Source organism: Vombatus ursinus, unplaced genomic scaffold (assembly GCF_900497805.2).
Source record: "Vombatus ursinus unplaced genomic scaffold, bare-nosed wombat genome assembly UNPS02009975.1, whole genome shotgun sequence".
In the NCBI taxonomy this organism is placed as follows: domain Eukaryota; kingdom Metazoa; phylum Chordata; class Mammalia; order Diprotodontia; family Vombatidae; genus Vombatus; species Vombatus ursinus.
This window is the reverse complement of record NW_020949753.1, coordinates 7,971,645-7,989,003: the sequence shown is the minus strand read 5'-3', so window position 1 is coordinate 7,989,003 and position 17,359 is coordinate 7,971,645. Positions and strand designations below refer to the sequence as shown.

Here is a 17,359-nt window from a genome sequence, read left to right as displayed (position 1 = left end):
TCACCGTCAATGAAATCAATCTCTATGGAAAATATGCAATTAACATCAAAAAATGGAGCAGTCATAAATGGCTTTTTTAAGCTCTTCAAGTGCTCAGTGGAATCTAGCCCACTTTTATTAAAGTCATGTCAGTAGATTCATCAATCACAAATACCTCAGTAACTTTTCAGTAAAAATTCATAGTTCCAAGCAAGCAATCCCAGAGTTTGATTCCGGAGGGTATCCTTAACACTTAATAGGTTCTACATGTTCTAGAGTGCTTTCTTGTCCATCTGGACCTAAAATGAACTACAAGAAGGTTGCCTGGAGCTGATGAAACATTCATTGCTCCCATTTACAATACTCACCATGGTTAATACTTCTAGGTATGACACAGCAAATCAATCCCAAAAGGTCCACAAGAACATCATTATAAAATGCTGAAATGTTTCCAGGGCAATGGTCTGGCAGGTATACTCAGCAATCACATTTAGTACGGAAAGTCAATTTCCATCGGTTCCCACATTTAACTTTCACTAGATCTTAAGCCCCGTAAATCCAGACTAGCATAAATGTGGGCTTCCTCTAGTTTCCCCGTGATCTTGAAAATGAGAAAAGGGTAATAGTTTGGGATCTTTATTTCCTTACATCTTTCTGTATTAATATATGGTTTTAGCTTCTCCTATTTTAGGGAAAATGAAGAGAAGTGGATTTGTTGACAATCAAGCTGTTCAGCTAAGGCTTTTCATCACATCTTCCTTCACATGTGTCCACAGCTTTTGTCTCTTTTGGTCTCAGGAAATAAATCCTCCTCTAGGGAGATACAAAGCTGTAATTGAATAGGTTAATAAACTGCCATGCACTACCAAAACTTAAAGAATGATAAGAGAACCTGGACTTCTTTAGGAGAAACAACTGAACTTAATATCTAGTCAGCAAGAATAATTAGGTCAATGTTGGCCATGGCCCAAGGACCAGATCAAGCAGATAGAGTGTATGGATGTGACCAGTCAGCCCCCATGCTATGGACAAGGGCAGTGAGGAGGAGAAGGAAGTACAGCAGGCCAGCTGTGCTGCACTGAAGAAGGAAAAAGAGGTGGCAGAAACTCTTCCTCAATGACTATATCTCTATCAACAAGGCCCTGCCCCAGGTGCCTACCAGGATGGAAAAGGACGGGGAATCAGAGCACCATTTACAGCAAGTAATTTCAGAACACCAAATATTTAGAGAAAAGTGAACACGGTCATTCTAGTCCCTGAGTCAGAAAACATCATCTATTATAATTGTCTATAGTGAAGAGTTTAAACACCTGAAAAAGACTCATTCATATTCAGCCCTTTCATGTGGGAAAATGAGAAACATGAGATTATGAGACAACCAGATTATGATATAAATTCTAGAACTGAAATATTATTCAGTTCAATAAGAAGATGAGAATTAAACCACTGCAGTTTGAGATTATGATTGGCAGGTTTGATGAAGCTTGTGCTAATTAGTCACCGTTGGGTAGACAACTAGAGGAACTTAAATCAGCCAACAAATATTTGTTAAGTACCTACTGTGTGCCAGGCACTGTGCTAAGCACTGAGGGATGCAAAGAAAGGCAAAAGACAGTCCCTGCCCTCAAGGAGCTCACAGTCATATCCCTCGACATTCTTGCCAGAAATAACACCAGAACACAAAAGTAAATTTCATCTGAAGGCAATGGAGGCTCTGAGATTCTTCCTCAAGAAGCAAATAAAGGATTTGGTAAAGTTAGTTTAATTATGCATCCAAAGGCAAAAAGAAACATCAATCCATGGGACGCTTGGTCATCTTATGTTGCAGGAGACAACCATAAAAATAATTACAGCTTGTGAAATTACTTATGTCCAACACTTAGCACTGTGCCCGGCACACAGTAGGTGCTTTAAAATGTTATTTGAGAAACTGACAGAATTATTATCTGTGTGACCCTTGGGTAGGTTACTTCACATCTCTGGACTAGTTTCCTCATCTCTAAAATGCAGACATTAGAAGATTCTTCCAAGTTCTACATAAGAAGCTAGAAAAATTCCCTAAAGAACTTCATAAGATGATCTGCATTAAATCAACATATAGTTTAAGACTCACAGTGCAAAGGCTAGCATTATGGAGGAGAGTGGAAAAAAATGTTAGAAAATACTGCTCAGAAGTAAGAAACATTAGAGATCAAAGATATATAGACCATTCAAAAGCCTAAGCCTTATAAATCATGAAAGCTTTCTTCAGAAAAAAAAGCACAAGTAATAAGAGGAGAGAAAATGAAACTGACGTGATCTTTACAGACCAGGAAGGACTAGAAGACTATCAGAATCCTCAGTGAAACTGTTCCTCTCATTCTGCTAATTTCACTCTGCATCGGTTTGTAGGAGTCTTATTGTATTTCTCTGGGTCCATCACATTTGTCATTTTTATGATGGCAGGTTGTAATATTCCACTGCATCTGTATGCCACAATTTGTTCAGCCTTTCTCCAACTGATGGACATCTATTTTCTTTCCAGTTACTTGACACTATGAAAAGTGCTGCTATAAATATTTTTATACGTATAGGTTCTTTTTCTGTATCCTTGATCCTTGGGATACATACCTAATAGTATTATTGGTGGGTCAAAGGTATGTACTTTACTTTGGGAGTATGGGAAAAAAACCAACTTCAAAAAACCTCAGAACTCTGATCAAAGCAATGAATAATAATTACTTCAAAAGACCAATGATGAAATCTATTTCCCACCTGTGGACAGAGAGGTAATGGATTAGAGATGCAGAATGAAATATGTATGCATTCTTAAACATGGCCAATGTGTCGTTTTGTTTTGCTGAATTATACATATTTATTGCTAAGGATGGGAGGGTGAGACTGGTAGATTAGTGGGTAGTGATAGATATGCAAATAAAAGGGTGTCAATCAAATACTTTTTAAAAATGCACATAAATAAAAAGGACAGCTGTGGACACAAATAGAGTTTGTTTTGTTACTACCTTGTGAAATTATACATACATATCTACTGTATACATACATGTACATATGCTTCTTTTAAAACAATGTGTATATCAGAAGTCCATAGTTTCTTCTGCAGGCCTCTTATTCTTATGCTTGTATTTGTTGGAGATTAAATTCATAATAACAAGAAAAAAGAAAACTTAATGAAAAGAACAGTTATCCCCTGCAGTCATACCAGAGACAAGCTTTACCTCCTGTGGCCCAACTGTAATCACTCCCTCTTGGGTGGCCTCCTTACTAGCAAATTCTTAGTACCCTCTGCATCCTCCTTACTATAGGATAATATCTAGAGGATATTATAGGATAATATCTACAGGTTCTCCCCTGTGAGGTCTTGTGCCTTGAGGTCCAAAGCCTTTCCCTGAGGTTTCATCACTCCCCATCTTTGATGTAACTGAAACTGTCTTTGCCCCAGGAATCCCTGTGGCATTTTCCCCATGTACCGCAATTGCTAGTTACAGCTGTGGGGCAATGCTTTCCAAGGAAAGAGGCCTATGGGGCAATTCTATTCTGGAAGAGCAGCAATTAATTCACTCCCTTTATTTAAAACAGCTGTGACGAGTCCCAGTAATCCAGAAGTATTTGGGTGCTATACATTTTAGCTAGAACTCCTGCAGAATACTTTTGGGATAGCTAATCTGAATGGCTCCTTGCTCAATGATACTACACCAAGATGGAGATCGTGCTGTTTTACCCATGCTAACCCAAATACTACCCAATCACCTTCAAAGCAATGAATTCCAAAACAATGTATTTCCTAGTGTCATCTTGCCAAGTGAGAGAAAATCAGTTTCCTATTATTAGCCGGTCAAAAAGTCAGCCTTCCCATGTTACCACATACTCTGATGGTAGCTTTCATTGGAAGGATGCTTTCACAAAGTTGGAGCTGGTCTGAGCAAAGTGCATCAGCACTGAAGGCCAAGTGCAAAGCTGGTTTAAATCCTTAGTGTTTCTCACTCTGGATATGGATGGAGCCTATCATGTTCATCTTTGGTGCACAGTCCCAGCTGATCTCCTCTGCCCCCATGAAAGAGTTAATCAGCAAACATTTATTAAGCACTTGCTGTATGCCAAGCATTGCGTTAAGTAAGCAGTGAGGCTACAAAGAAAACACAAAAACAGTCCCTGCCTTCGAAGAGATCCCATTCTAATGAGAGAGACAATAACATAGAGATAGACACAAGATACGTAAGTGAGTAAATACAAGGTAACTCTGCCAGGTTAGAAACACTTGGAGCACGGGCTCCACGACTTCTGTTTGTCTACTGTCTATGGATCCACCTAATTAACTCAGTCTGGAAAGGCTCATTGCTAGATGGTTGTTACTCATGAAAACCTTCACTAAGATGTGAAGGAATTGCAATTTACATCACTGGCAAGAGGAGATGCTGTGACTGGCAGATGAGCTAAAATCATTCCAGGTGCCTGCTATTCAATAAAGAGACTTTCTGTACCATCTTGAACACTTCACCATTCAAAGCTCTTCACAACCTGGCTCCTTCCTACTGCTCATCTCTTACACCTTTTTTTTTTTATCTGTAAAGTGGTTGTAAGAACATCTTGTGCTTTCTCTCTCACAGGGTCATTAGGATGATCAAATGAAATAATAGATTAAAAAAACACTTTCTCCTTAACTCTCTCTGAAAATGTAAGCTGTTATAACTTTCTTCTTACATACGAATATTCCTGTTGACAAAGGAAAAGTTTTGTCTATATTTCGATGTTTCACTGCTAAATCACCCAATAATGCAACATTCTTACTGCAGGCATCACAGACACAGGGTTCTTTGCTCTCTTTTCCCATCTCGTTTCAACATATTACTCACTGGCATTTTCTACTTTTACCTATTCGGCTCCCCCCCCGCCCGGGGTGGGAGTGATAAATGAAAATAATTGTCCTTCCTAAAAAAGGAGTAGATACCAGAAGTTAAGAGGCAAAGCTTTTGTTTTGTCTTTTCTTTTCATGAAAAACAAAAAACAACAATGGTTTCAGATAATAATGTAGGCTTTCCAATTGAAAGGCAGCCCCAGTAGCTTCGTACCAGATGTCTCTGATTAATAGGTCTGTATACCACTAGATATTCAACAAGGCAATAAGCAACAAGCATTTATTAAGCACTTACTATGTGCTGAGCCCTTTAAAAAAAAGTGTAATGAGCAAGTAATGTCGCTCTGCCAGGGCTAAAGCTTGCTAATCAACATTTACATAAAACAGAAAATTAATCATGAAAAGTGTAGGCCTGACAGCCTCTGGATCTGTGCGGATCTTATATATTCACCAGGTAAGTCAAACATCCTCAGTGGCTTTTCAACATTTCCCGTTCACTGCACAACAATCCTGCTCTTTAAAACCACTCAATGTACTTTTAATACTGAAAAACTCTTCTCCCACACACACCAGACAACCTATGCTACTGTATGTGCCCAAAGGATTGCCCTTCCAATCTCCCTTCCAAAGACCTGTAATCAAAGCATGGGATAAGTCTACCTTCGATGACCAAACAGGAGATCTGTTCCAAAAATTCACAAAAAGAATCTTAACTTTCTAATTGTTTTTCTTTCTTCTAGTAATTCAGTTGTGGGCCATAAGCATAAATGTGTTTAAATGATGCTGCCAATATTTATATTTTCACTAAAATATGTATCTTTGGGTTGGTTTTAACTTTTAATTAATGCAAATGATTACAAGGTTGTATGATGCAGAAAGGTGTTGGTCTTAGAGTCAGAAAGCCCTCAGCTTGAATTCTGCCTCTGCTATATGACCTTGGAAAAGTATCTTAACCTCTCTGGGCCTCAGGTTCCTCATCTATAACATAAGGAGGTTGGTCTATATGACTTTTAAGATTCCTTTGAAATCTAAATCTATGATCCTAAGCTTTATTGCCTTCCTTCTGTTTTCAGGACTTTTCAAGAAAGCATTTTATTACAGCGTTTGTGTTACACATTCAAGATGCACTGTGATTTGGGGAAGGAGATCCCAAGACAGAAAGAATTTAAAGAGAGCATGTCATCCCCATGGTTTAGGTTTCCCTTGAAAAGCCACCGAATTTTTGGTGTTAAGTGAATTAGAAGTATTTTCAATAAGTACAATATATTGCAACTCAGCTATATGACATAAAGGAGCACAAAGTCCTGATGGCAAATTTGGAAAACACAATTCTATATCCACAGAAATCTCTCATTCTATAGAATGGAAGCTCCTTGAGGGCCTGAACTGTTTCTGTTTCTTTTTCTTCTTTGTATCTCCCAATGCCTCATAATGTCCAGCACCTAATCAGAGTTTAACAAAATGCTGATCGATTAAATGGATAAATCCTAGTGAGTTCATTTTATGAAATCATTGATTAAACCAGAAGAGAACCCACAAGCAACACAACATCAAGAACCAAGAGGCTTGATAAATACCATTGTGAGGATGGACAGTGAGACTGTGACAACATGCTTACCTCGAGTCCTTCCTGACTCTTGCTTTCTCAAATGAAAATTCTGCGAAGGTCCTGGTGGTTGGTTCGGCGGATACCCCTTCCTTGGCACCTCTCCTGCTGTGGAGAGAGACTAAGCCCGAGGTCCTCCGGTTGATCTGAAGAGACACTTTGCATGGAGAAAATAGCAGCGAGTTTCCTCCCTGAATGTTAACCACATCTTGCAGCTTGTTCAGCTGGATGCACTTATTCTGGAGCTCCTCCGTGATCTCGGCAAGGGCAATTGTCTGCTTTGAGAGCTTTTCCTGCAGCTCTCGCAGATGGTACTCCCTTTGCTGCAGCTCTTCATCCTTCTTCTTCAGCTCTCTTTCCAATTCTATCACTTTGCTCCGAAGAGCATCAATTGTGCCAGAAAATTTCCCAGCATGGCCATCTGGAATCTTGGACTGTTTGGGTTTCACGGAGCCATTTCCCATTTTGCCCAGTGACCTGCATGAGAATACACAAGTGTGTATTATTCAGCCAACTTATATTCTCCATCAACCCCCTCATATCTCTGCCCTCTATCCTCCCCAGGCCCCAGAGTAAAGACAGAGAAATTGTCAGTGACTTGATAAGTAATCAGTATAAGTAATCAGTTTCCATGTTTCTGACTCTAAGGCATATTGTGAAGTGGAATTGGCATTTGCGAAAACTTCCATCCATTTTAACTTCACTGGCACCCATTCACAGCTCTGCTTTTCACATAAATGGTCCCCTGTTCTCTCAGGGTGTTCTAACAGCCTCTGTAAGATGCGACACAACCAAACTGAGATTTGGATGTCAGCATGGCAGAGAAATAAACAAAAACTAGTAACTGAAGAACCAAGGCATGGGACTGGCACATCTCTCATACTTCTCTTTGCCGTTAGAGCAAAGAAATCTACTCTTGATTTAGAAAGTATTCATGACGGCTGTGAAGACAGACTTGGTAGTTCTTTATCAGCAATTTTCTCAAACCATATGCACCTATCAGGTTCAATATTTTCTCACTATATACACTGTAAAAAAAAAAGTCATTCTGCAATGCTAGTATTGTAAATAAGTAGTAGAGGAATGGCCTTTCTCTTGCATCTTTTCCTTTGTTCCCTCTTCTAAAACACAGAGAGCATTCAACTTCAAATAAGTGAGTAAGTGCCCATCTGTATCACAATCTTTGAGTCATGATGGTTCCCTCAGACTAAACCTGTTCTCACATTCAAGCTTCTATTCTAAAGAATATTCGTGATATGAAACCCAAACTTCTGGCTAGCAGGTGTCTACTAGAAATGATGGGAACATAAACCATTTAATCCTTGATGATGTCTCATTGTCCAAAATCAGAAAAGGGTTATCAAGCTTTAGAGGTCAAGGATACTCAGAGAAAACATACTGTGCCCAGTGTAACCCTCCACAACTGAAACACTGAAGCAATCAGAATCCCCAGACTGATTCTTATGGACTAAGGATGACCTCTACAATGACAAATGTGTCTATTTTTAATATTCAGTAGAGGGCATCATAATAACACTTCTCACAAACAATGGATTCAGTCCATTGGCAGATACTTCTATGTGAAGGAAAAAAGTGGACATTGTCAGAAGCAGAGTTTGAATCCCATGATGCATGCATGAGGGTGGACTGTAAGAGCCACCCCCTACAGCATGAACCATAGTTAACCAAAAACTTCTTGGGGGAAAGGAGGGGGTGGACACTTATGGCTTAGCACTGAAGTACTTGTTGCTTTAGGATGACACAGCCAACCCTGGATAGTCTTGATTCCCAACGTCTTGATGGCTGAAGGCATTGGAAGGCAGAGAGGACTCACCACTATGCCAAGAGGAGTGACCTGCTCAGTAAACTTTAAAAGGGTAGTAGCTGCAACTCCCTTCTCTCTTTCTTCAGCTCTCCAAGTGGCATCATGTCACACTAGGACTTCCTATAAATACTGAGGTAAGGATGGCCTTATCCAACCTGGCAACATAATGACTATTCTCACATGTCCTTTAGAGGATAGGCTTGAGTAGGAGAGCTGAGACTTAGCCTTGGGGTCCTGGCATGTCTTTCATAGTTTGTGTTTCTTTCCCTGAGCATCGGTGCCAAAGCTGCAATATTAAGATGGACAATACAGAAAGATAGTTGCCCAACTAGGATCAAAAGACAGAAGAAAAAAAAATGTTATAAAAAAAATCTGACCTGGAAAAAAGACAAGAAGAAATCAGTTAAAAATCACTGGAATTCCTGAAAACTGTGATTTTTTAAAATCTTATGTGCTATATTTTTTTTTAAAAATCACACATTAAAAACTGCTTACATCTAGTAGAATCAAAGGAAAACTGAAAATAGAAAAAAATCCATCAATCACTTCCTCATGGAAACCCCCAAAAGAAAACTCTCTGGAATGACACAGCCAAAATCCAGTGCTTTCACAACAAAGGAAAAATTATTATAAGCATCCAGAAAGAGGCAGTAGAGGTACCAAAGTACCATAGCTAGATCACACCAAGATGTGGCAGCTTCTACTATAAATGAGAGGAGATCTTGGAATATAATATTCCAAAAGGTAAAAGAGGTAGGTTTACAGCCAAGAATAACCTACCAGCAGAGTTAAGAGTAATTCTAAAAGGGGAAAAATAGATATTCAATAGAATAGAGGACTTTCAAGACTTTCTAATGAAAAAAAAAACAGAGCTGAGTAGGAACTTCACAATACAAAGGGTACAAGGAACACTAGAAAGGTAAACATATTTACATTCAACCAACTAGAAGGAGGTATATGATGGTCCACTGCTACTATTCTAATAGAAGGAGAAAAAACAAGGGAACTTTTAGAATCTCAATGTTTTCATATAACATTGAGAAAATTAAATTAAAAATTCAGGTCCTCAGTAATGGATTGATTTTTGAATTGATGGTCTAAAAAAAGAAGGATAAAAAGGAATATACTAGTGTAAAAAAGAGAGGAAAGAAGCCAGAACTTGATATTTCTCACAACTGGGGTGCATGAGAAGAATATACAAATGTGGAAGAAGGAGTAGGGGTAGAAAGTATTAAATGAACATCATTCTTATCAGAACTGGACAAAGGTGGGTTGAACACATACACACACACACACACACACACACATACACACACACACATTGGTATATAAACACATTAAACTCAACAAGAAAGCATGCAAAGAAAGAAAGGAGAAGTGAGTTAAGAGGAAGGATTATACCAGAAAGAGAATATTCACAAGCAAAACGGGTGTCCTGATCCTAAAGGGAGAATTGAAGGAATTAAGATAAAAGAAAAGAACTGGAATTTAAGGTAGTGCCTTATGTTGCCTTGTAGACAATTGCGGAACAACCAAACCAATTGTAGTATATGAATATGATGATAAAATAGACACAAGAAATAATGGAATAAATCTATTATCCAGAGAACCCTGGTTAATATGAACCAATGCAGAGTGAAATCAGCAGAACCAGGAAATAATTTACACAAGGACAGCAACATTGTAAAGAAAAGCAACTTTGAAATACCTAAGAACAATGACTAATCATGTCTCCAGAGGACCAATGGTGAAACATACTGCCTACTCTTTGTCCTAGAGGACTTGTTTCAGCACTAGGGAGGCATCAGACCAGCACAACTCTTTTTTAGTGACTACAGCTCTTTATCAACTATAGTTCAGTCAGGAAGGGTGGAGGCGTGGTATGAGCAAAATAGTAAGCAGATGTGGTGAAAAATTATCATCTTTATGCCAAGGATTCTCAATCTATTTGATTCAGGTCTAACATCTCTATTTACCTTTAGTCTCACATCTCTAACTGCTCTTTGGATACCACAAATGGGATGTTCTATAAACATCTTACATCCAACATGCCCCAAACCAAACTCATTATCTTTCTCCTACAATTCTCACCACCTTCCAAATTTTCCTGTTACTGCCAAGGGCGCCACCATCCCTCTAGCCCTCCGTGCTCATAGCCTAGGAGCCATCCTCATTTCCTCACTATCTTTCACCCTCCCTAGCCAATCTGTTTCCAAGGCCTATTGATTTTGCCTTTGCAATATCTCTTAAGTTTGCTTCCTTCTTTCTCTTGATATTGCCCCCACCCTGGTGTGCAATCTCATCACCTCACCCTGGACATTGCACTAGCTTCTAGTAGGTCTGCCTGCCTCAAGGCTCTCCCCATTCCAGTCCATCCTCCATTCAACTCCCAAAGTGATTTTCCTAAAGCACAAGTCTGACCATGTCAACCCCTTACTCAATAAACTCCAGTTTACTCCATTACTCAATATTACTCCAATTACTCAATAAACTTATTCGATAAGCTCAATAATTCTCTATTGCCTCCAAGATCAAAGCCTTGGTGTTCAAACCCTTCATAACCAAGGGCCCCTTACTACTTTTCCAGTCTTGTTAACACTCCCCCACAAACTCGACAAGCCAGGTGCCTCCTGGCTGCTCTAAGATCTTTCAGCTCTAGGCATTTTCAGACCGTCTCCTATTCTTGGAATGCTCTCCCTCTTCATCTCTGCCTCCCAGCCTCCCTGGCTTCCTTCAAGTCCAGCTAAAATCCCACCCTCTACCAAGAAGTCTTTCCCAACCCCTCTTAATTTTAGTGCTTTGCCTTTGTTGATTATTTCTTCTTTATCCAGTACATGGCTTGTTTGTACATAGTTGTTAGCATGTTGTTTCCCCTAATTAGATTGTAAATTCCTTGAGGGAAAAGATTATTTTGCATTGCTGTTGTTCCTGCTGCCATTCTTTGTATCCGTAGTCCACAGTACAGTGCCCGGCACATAGTGTTATTATTGTTCAGTCGTTTCAGTCATGCTTGACTCTTCACGACCCCATTTGGCGTTTTCTTGGCAAAGATACTAGAATAACTTGCCATTTTCTTCTCTGGCTCATTTTACAGATAAGAAAACTGAGGCAATCAGGGTTAAGTGACTTACACTCACAGCCAGTGAGTGTCTGAGACCAGATTTGAACTCAGAAAGATAGGACTTCCGGACTTCAGGCCTAGTACTCTATCCACTGTACCACCTAGCTGCCCCATAGTAGGTGCTCAATAAATACTTAATGACTAACTAATGATTGACCAACAGTGGAAGAGAAGGGAAGATTTCCTAGAGGACCAGGATAATTGTTACAGAAGGAGTCAGCTGGTCTGGTCCAGATGAGGCACTATAGAGAGTTTCAGGGAGCTTCTCTTTATCAGGGGTGGGGAATCTATAGCCTCTAGGCTGCAGGTTTCCCACCCCAGCTGTATACCATTCAGATGGATGGGGTTCAAGGATCTAGATGACAACAAGTGTAACAAATGAAAGGGACGTCATGAATTTTAGTGGCAGGAACTTTTTGCTTAGTCATTTCTTCAGTGGTTTAGAGAAATTTTTTGATTTAGCTCCTCTAAGAGAGAGAGGGTGCCCAGAGGGCCAAACTGGAGGTTTTCTGAAACCACTTCCTACGGGTTTCTTCTATCTTTGCCTTAAGGCACCCCCCTATTAACAGAGGGACGATGAACAGAAGGTCCAGAGACATACATCTTTGGACATGAGCACTGTGCAAATTCATTTTACTTGACTATGCTTATTTATTGCAATGGATTTTTTTCTTTCTTTTTCTCATTTTTCAGTGAGAGGAGGAGGTTAGCAACAGTGATGCTAACAAAAAAGAGGGCCGTTCTTTAAACATTGTTTAAAATGCACAAGATGCACATTAATACAGAAAAGCAGAACAATTTTGAAATTAACTTGTGATATGTAGTAGTAGAGTTTGTTATATCCTTTCCAAAAAAAATCAAGTAGTGTGAAATAAAGATTCATGGTTATTTATAAAATCCTCTTTTTTATGTTTCTCTGTATATGAAAGTGCTCTTAAGACATGGGAGCTTGTAGGCTACTTTGTGAGTTCCAGGGATCAGAGTTCCTTGGCCACTTCTGGCGTCATTATAAGTGTATCTCCTACAACTACTTGGAAGAGAAGAAGAAAGATAAGACAGACCAGAATAAGAAAGACCAGAAAGAAAGAAGAAAACCAACAAGAGAGCAGACCCAAGCCCTGGCTTGGATTGCCATAACACGAATTCAGTGAGAACTGCTTAGAAAGCACAAAGTCAACTTGTCAACTTAACATCCAAAGTCAACAAAGCCAATTTAAAACATCTTGATGTTTTAAGCATCACCTTCCCCAGAAAGCATAATAGTATTTAAATTACTAATGCTTTTTTCTATCAATGCATGTGGGTCGTATATGTTAAACATCTTCTTGTGTAGAAGAATAAATAGCTGTCCTATATACTGTCTACATTGTACAATGCATACCTATCTACTCCCCATTTTGGGGTCACCCTAGACATAATTCAAACTTATATTTTAAGTAATTTTCCTAGGGCTTCTGAGTAGGAAGTATAAAGAGCCAAAGGGTAGGTTTTAGAAGGAATTTTTTAGAAAGATTTAGGCACTGAATCCAGCCTGCATGCATGGGCTGAGACTTGAGAGGGGATAGAGAAAGAGGATGTGTCCCAGTTCCCTGAGTCCAGAAGTCATTTTTATTATTCATGTTCATAAAGGTAAAATGGATACAGAATAGCACTTCCAGACCTCAAATTATATTATGAAGCAATAATCATCATAACAATTTGGTAGACCAACAGAACAAATTAGATCAGCAAGAATAAGCAGAAATGATCAAGAGTCAGACACAATAAAACACAATAACCTTGTTTTAGATAATCCCAAGAACATGAATTATTTGAGAAAAAGCTACCCTTGTGGTAAGATCTGCTGAGAAAACTGGAAAACAGGTTAGTCAGATTTAGATCAACATTTGACACCACATGGCACAATATGATCAAAATGGATACATGACCTAATCATAAAAAGTCATACCCCCCCAAAAAAAATCAGATGAGAACAAAATCAGGTGCCTTTCAAAACTATAACTAGAGTCAGAGAAGATTTTTAAAAATCAAGGAAATATTTTTATTAAATGAAGTTGAAAAGGGTTTCGCATTAACTGAATCAAAAGAGATAGGATAAAATGAGAAACTGTTGTTTGGGGAAGATGAGTGCATCTAATATCCATAATTTCTTAAAGACTATGGAAATAAGAGAGGTAACATAACACTAGAAAAGAGCAAATGCCCCAAGTTTTCTAAAAATGCAAGAGAACCGAGCCTGAAAATCACAGGCCAAATTGCATTTGACTTCAACTCCTCAATAAATTATAGAATGAAATTTTAGAGAGATGCTAATTGAACATCCAAAAAATTAAAGTGATTACAAAGGGCCAGCAAAGCTTCATCAAGAATATCATGTCAGACTAATCTTATTTCCTTTTTTGACTGAGATACTAAATTGGTAGCTCAAGGGAATGCTATGATATAGTTTACTTAGATTTTAGCAAAGCATTTGGTAAAGTATCTCATACCATTTTGTGGGAAATACAGAATTTTGTGGACTAACAATCCGATTAGATGATTTCAGAACTGGTTGATTGGTGTTACTCAAAGAGTACTGATGTATTCTTTGGTTCAACGTCAATTTGACAAGAAGTCCCTAGTGGAATACCCCAGGAATCAGGGACGTTAGCCCTGTGCTATTTAACATTTTTATTCATGACTTGGATAAAGGCATAGATGATATACTCATCAAATTTGCATCAAATATGCTCATCAACAGGGATAGTTAAGATACTGGATGAAGGAGCCAGGACCCAAAAGGATCTTGACAGGTTAGAGCACTGAGCTAAATCTAGTAAGATCAAATTCTATATGGATGAATGCAAAGTCTTATTCCTGGGTTCAAAAAAGCAACTTCACAAAAACAGGATAAGGACAACATGGTTAAATAGCAGTTTGAAAAGGACTGCAAGGGTTTTGTGGATTGTGGACTTAATATGACTCAGCAGTGTAATCTGGCAACCAGAAAAGCTCATGAGACCTTAGGCTTAAGAGAGGTCCCCCTCTGTACTCTTCCCCATGCAGGCCATATCATGAGAATTATGTTCAGTTCTTGAAAATTAAGTAGAACATTGATAAGCTTGAGTGCCCAGAAAAGGGAAACCAAAATGGTGAAAGGCCTTAAGTTCATATCCTATAAGGATAAGATGAAAGAACTAGGGATATAAGTCAACCTGGAGAAAGGTAGACTCAGAGGGACAGGACAGCTGTCTTCAAGTATTTGCAGTTTTCATTTGATGAAGCGATTAGATTTCTCCTGTTTTGCCCCAGAGAACAAAACCATTAATGGGTGAAAGTTACAAAGAGGCCAACTGAGGCTTGATATCGAGAAAATCTTCTTAATAATTATAGCTGCTCCAAAGTGGAGTGGACTGCCTCAAGTGGCAGAGTATTTTCCCTCCTTATTCTGCAAGCTGAGGTTGCTTGTCAAATATATAGTGGAAATTCCTTCAAGTATGAATTGGATTAGATAGCCACTTCCATCACTCAATTTTGTGATCTGCAATCTATAGTATGGGTCTGCTAGCCAAGGTAAAAGCACGTAGGGAATTTAAAATGGACATATAAGGAATGAGATCAAGAGCCATTTCCCAATAGATAAATGATCAAAGAATATGGGTAAGTAGTTCTCAAAAGAATTGCAAACTACCAACAACTATGTGAGGGATTACACAAAATTACTAAAGAAAAAAAAGTGACGTACGTAATTGCCAACAAATTGGCAAAGATGACAAAAGATGGGGCTAGACAATGTATGAGAGATCATGGGCTGTAAATTGGTCCCATAATTCTCCAAAACAATTTGGAATTATGGCTTAAAAATAAATTAAAATGGCCATTCCCTTTGACCCAGAGATCTCATTTCTAGGTATGTGCTCAAACTAGGTCAAAGGGAGAAATAAAGTTTTCATATACACCAAAATACCCATAGTCCCAGTTTGGAAATGAACAAATAAATTGTGACATGTGAAAGTAATGGAATATTATTGCCCCATAAGAAAAGAAGAATAGGAAGAATTCAAATAATCATAGGAAGACTTATGTAGTACAGAGTGAAGTAAGCAGGACCATGAAGACCACGTCCACAATGCCTATAACTAGCCACCGTGAAGGAAGCTAAGGGGTACAGTGGATAGAGCACTGGGTCTGGAATCAGGAAGAGCTGAGTTCAAAACCAACTTCAGATATTTGCTAGTTGTGACCCTGAGCAAGTCACTTAACCTTCACCTGCCTCAGTTTCCTCATCTGTAAAATGGGGATAATAATAGCACCTACCTCCCAGGGTCATTGTGAGGATCAAATGAAATAATTTTTGTAAAGCACTCAGCAGAATGCCAGGCACGTAGTAGGTGCTTAACAAATGCTTCCTCCCTTCTCCCAACCCCCCTACAATAATGTAAGGAGAATGAACTCCATCTGGGCTTTGCAGGCAGAGTTCCACTGCCAGCTTCCAGGTAGCTGAGCCTTCCACCTTTCCTATTTTGTCTCCACTCCAGAGTCTCCAAAGACTCTGGTCTTTGCAAGCTTCCAACGGTATTCTTGCACCATCCTGGTTCTCTTTGGTTTTCTTTGCTATTCCTTCTGGTGCAATTTTAGAACATTCTCATAATATTTGCAGGACAGCTGGGCTCCTCTAGTTCCTTTCACAAAACCAAAAGTCCTCCCGCACTGTCATTTTACATGAAAGACAGGACAGATTGTGAAGAAAAGTGATTCAGGAAATGGAACCTCTATTTAACTGTGAACCCTATTGTCGACTTGATGTATTACCGTGAACAAACCATTTAGCCACTCTGACTCAGGATTCCCACCTGTTACACTTAAATAAGCCTTCCGTCATCCTTTATCAGGATGAGGATGTGAAGCAGAACAAAAGAATGTCTACAAAGAGCTTTGAGCTCCTCTATAAGGGAAAAAATTAATATGTAACAAATTATCTTATCACTTTGATCATTTAAGATAATATTGATGATTTAAATGAATATTTATAAAACTATAAAATACACAAAATAAGAGAACAAGGAATAGGGAATTCAAGTAACAATCTCAGAAAAGAAATTTAACAAGTCATAAATGAATTGACAGTCATTTAGTCAATCAATAAGCATTTATTAAGTGTTTTCTATATGCCAGGCATTGTGCTAAGTTTTAGGGATCAAAAGAAAGATGTTAATAATCCTTACTATTATTAATATTATTACTAATTATTACTACTACTATTATTATTAGTTACATTCTAAGGGGGAGCACAATGTTCAAATAATTGTGTACATATAAGATAAATTAGAATATAAATGATAAGTAACCTCAAATGAAGGGGGGGATGAGGAAGGGGAGGAAGGGAAAGGCCCCCTGAAGAAGAAGAGGTTTAGCTGAGTCCTGAAGGAAGACAAGGAAGCTAAGTCAGAAAGAGGAAGAAAAGCATTCCAGGCATGAGGGACAGACAGAAGGGTGCAGAGTGTCATGTATAAGGAGATAGGCCAGTGCAGCGGGACCAAAGTGCATGCAGGGAAGCGTGTTGTAATAGAAAACTAGCATAGTCTAGGTGTCCAGGAAAACCTGGGGCATTTAGCAGGCTGCTGCATATGTCTGACTCCAGATTGATAGAGAGAATGCTAAGCACAACCTGACTCATAAGGGGACTTGAGTAGGCGGAACAGCAGGGGTATGCTGTAGCAGCTCAAACCAGCTCTCAAGAGCTGATTGTTAAATTTTCTCTGTGATCATTTACAACTCAGAAAACAGTAAATGCTACAAATCAGGACTTGATTTATTGTTTTGATGAGTAAGTGTATGAAAATAGAGGGGAAAATGTTAATAAGGCAGATTAAATTTAAAAATGTGTCTTGCATACTTTTTTTGGAGACTTGCTTGTTAAACATTTACCAAAACCATACTTCTGCCTGAGAGCTTAGGAGAAGAGAGACATGCCTTTTTTTAGGGGGACGTACAAAG

At 38.8% G+C, this 17,359-nt stretch overlaps 1 protein-coding gene across 2 annotated transcripts in view; it reads right to left on the bottom strand.

Annotated features, from left to right (window-relative positions):
- The window catches only part of PRKG2 (protein kinase cGMP-dependent 2), a 103,718-nt gene extending 96,817 nt beyond the window's left edge, over positions 1-6,901 (bottom strand). For both annotated transcript variants that reach the window (XM_027853418.1, XM_027853419.1), the window contains exon 1: positions 6,450-6,901. In XM_027853418.1, coding sequence (XP_027709219.1) covers positions 6,450-6,901 — 452 coding nt within the window. The remainder of the gene's footprint in view (positions 1-6,449) is intronic.
- Positions 6,902-17,359: the final 10,458 nt, after the last annotated feature.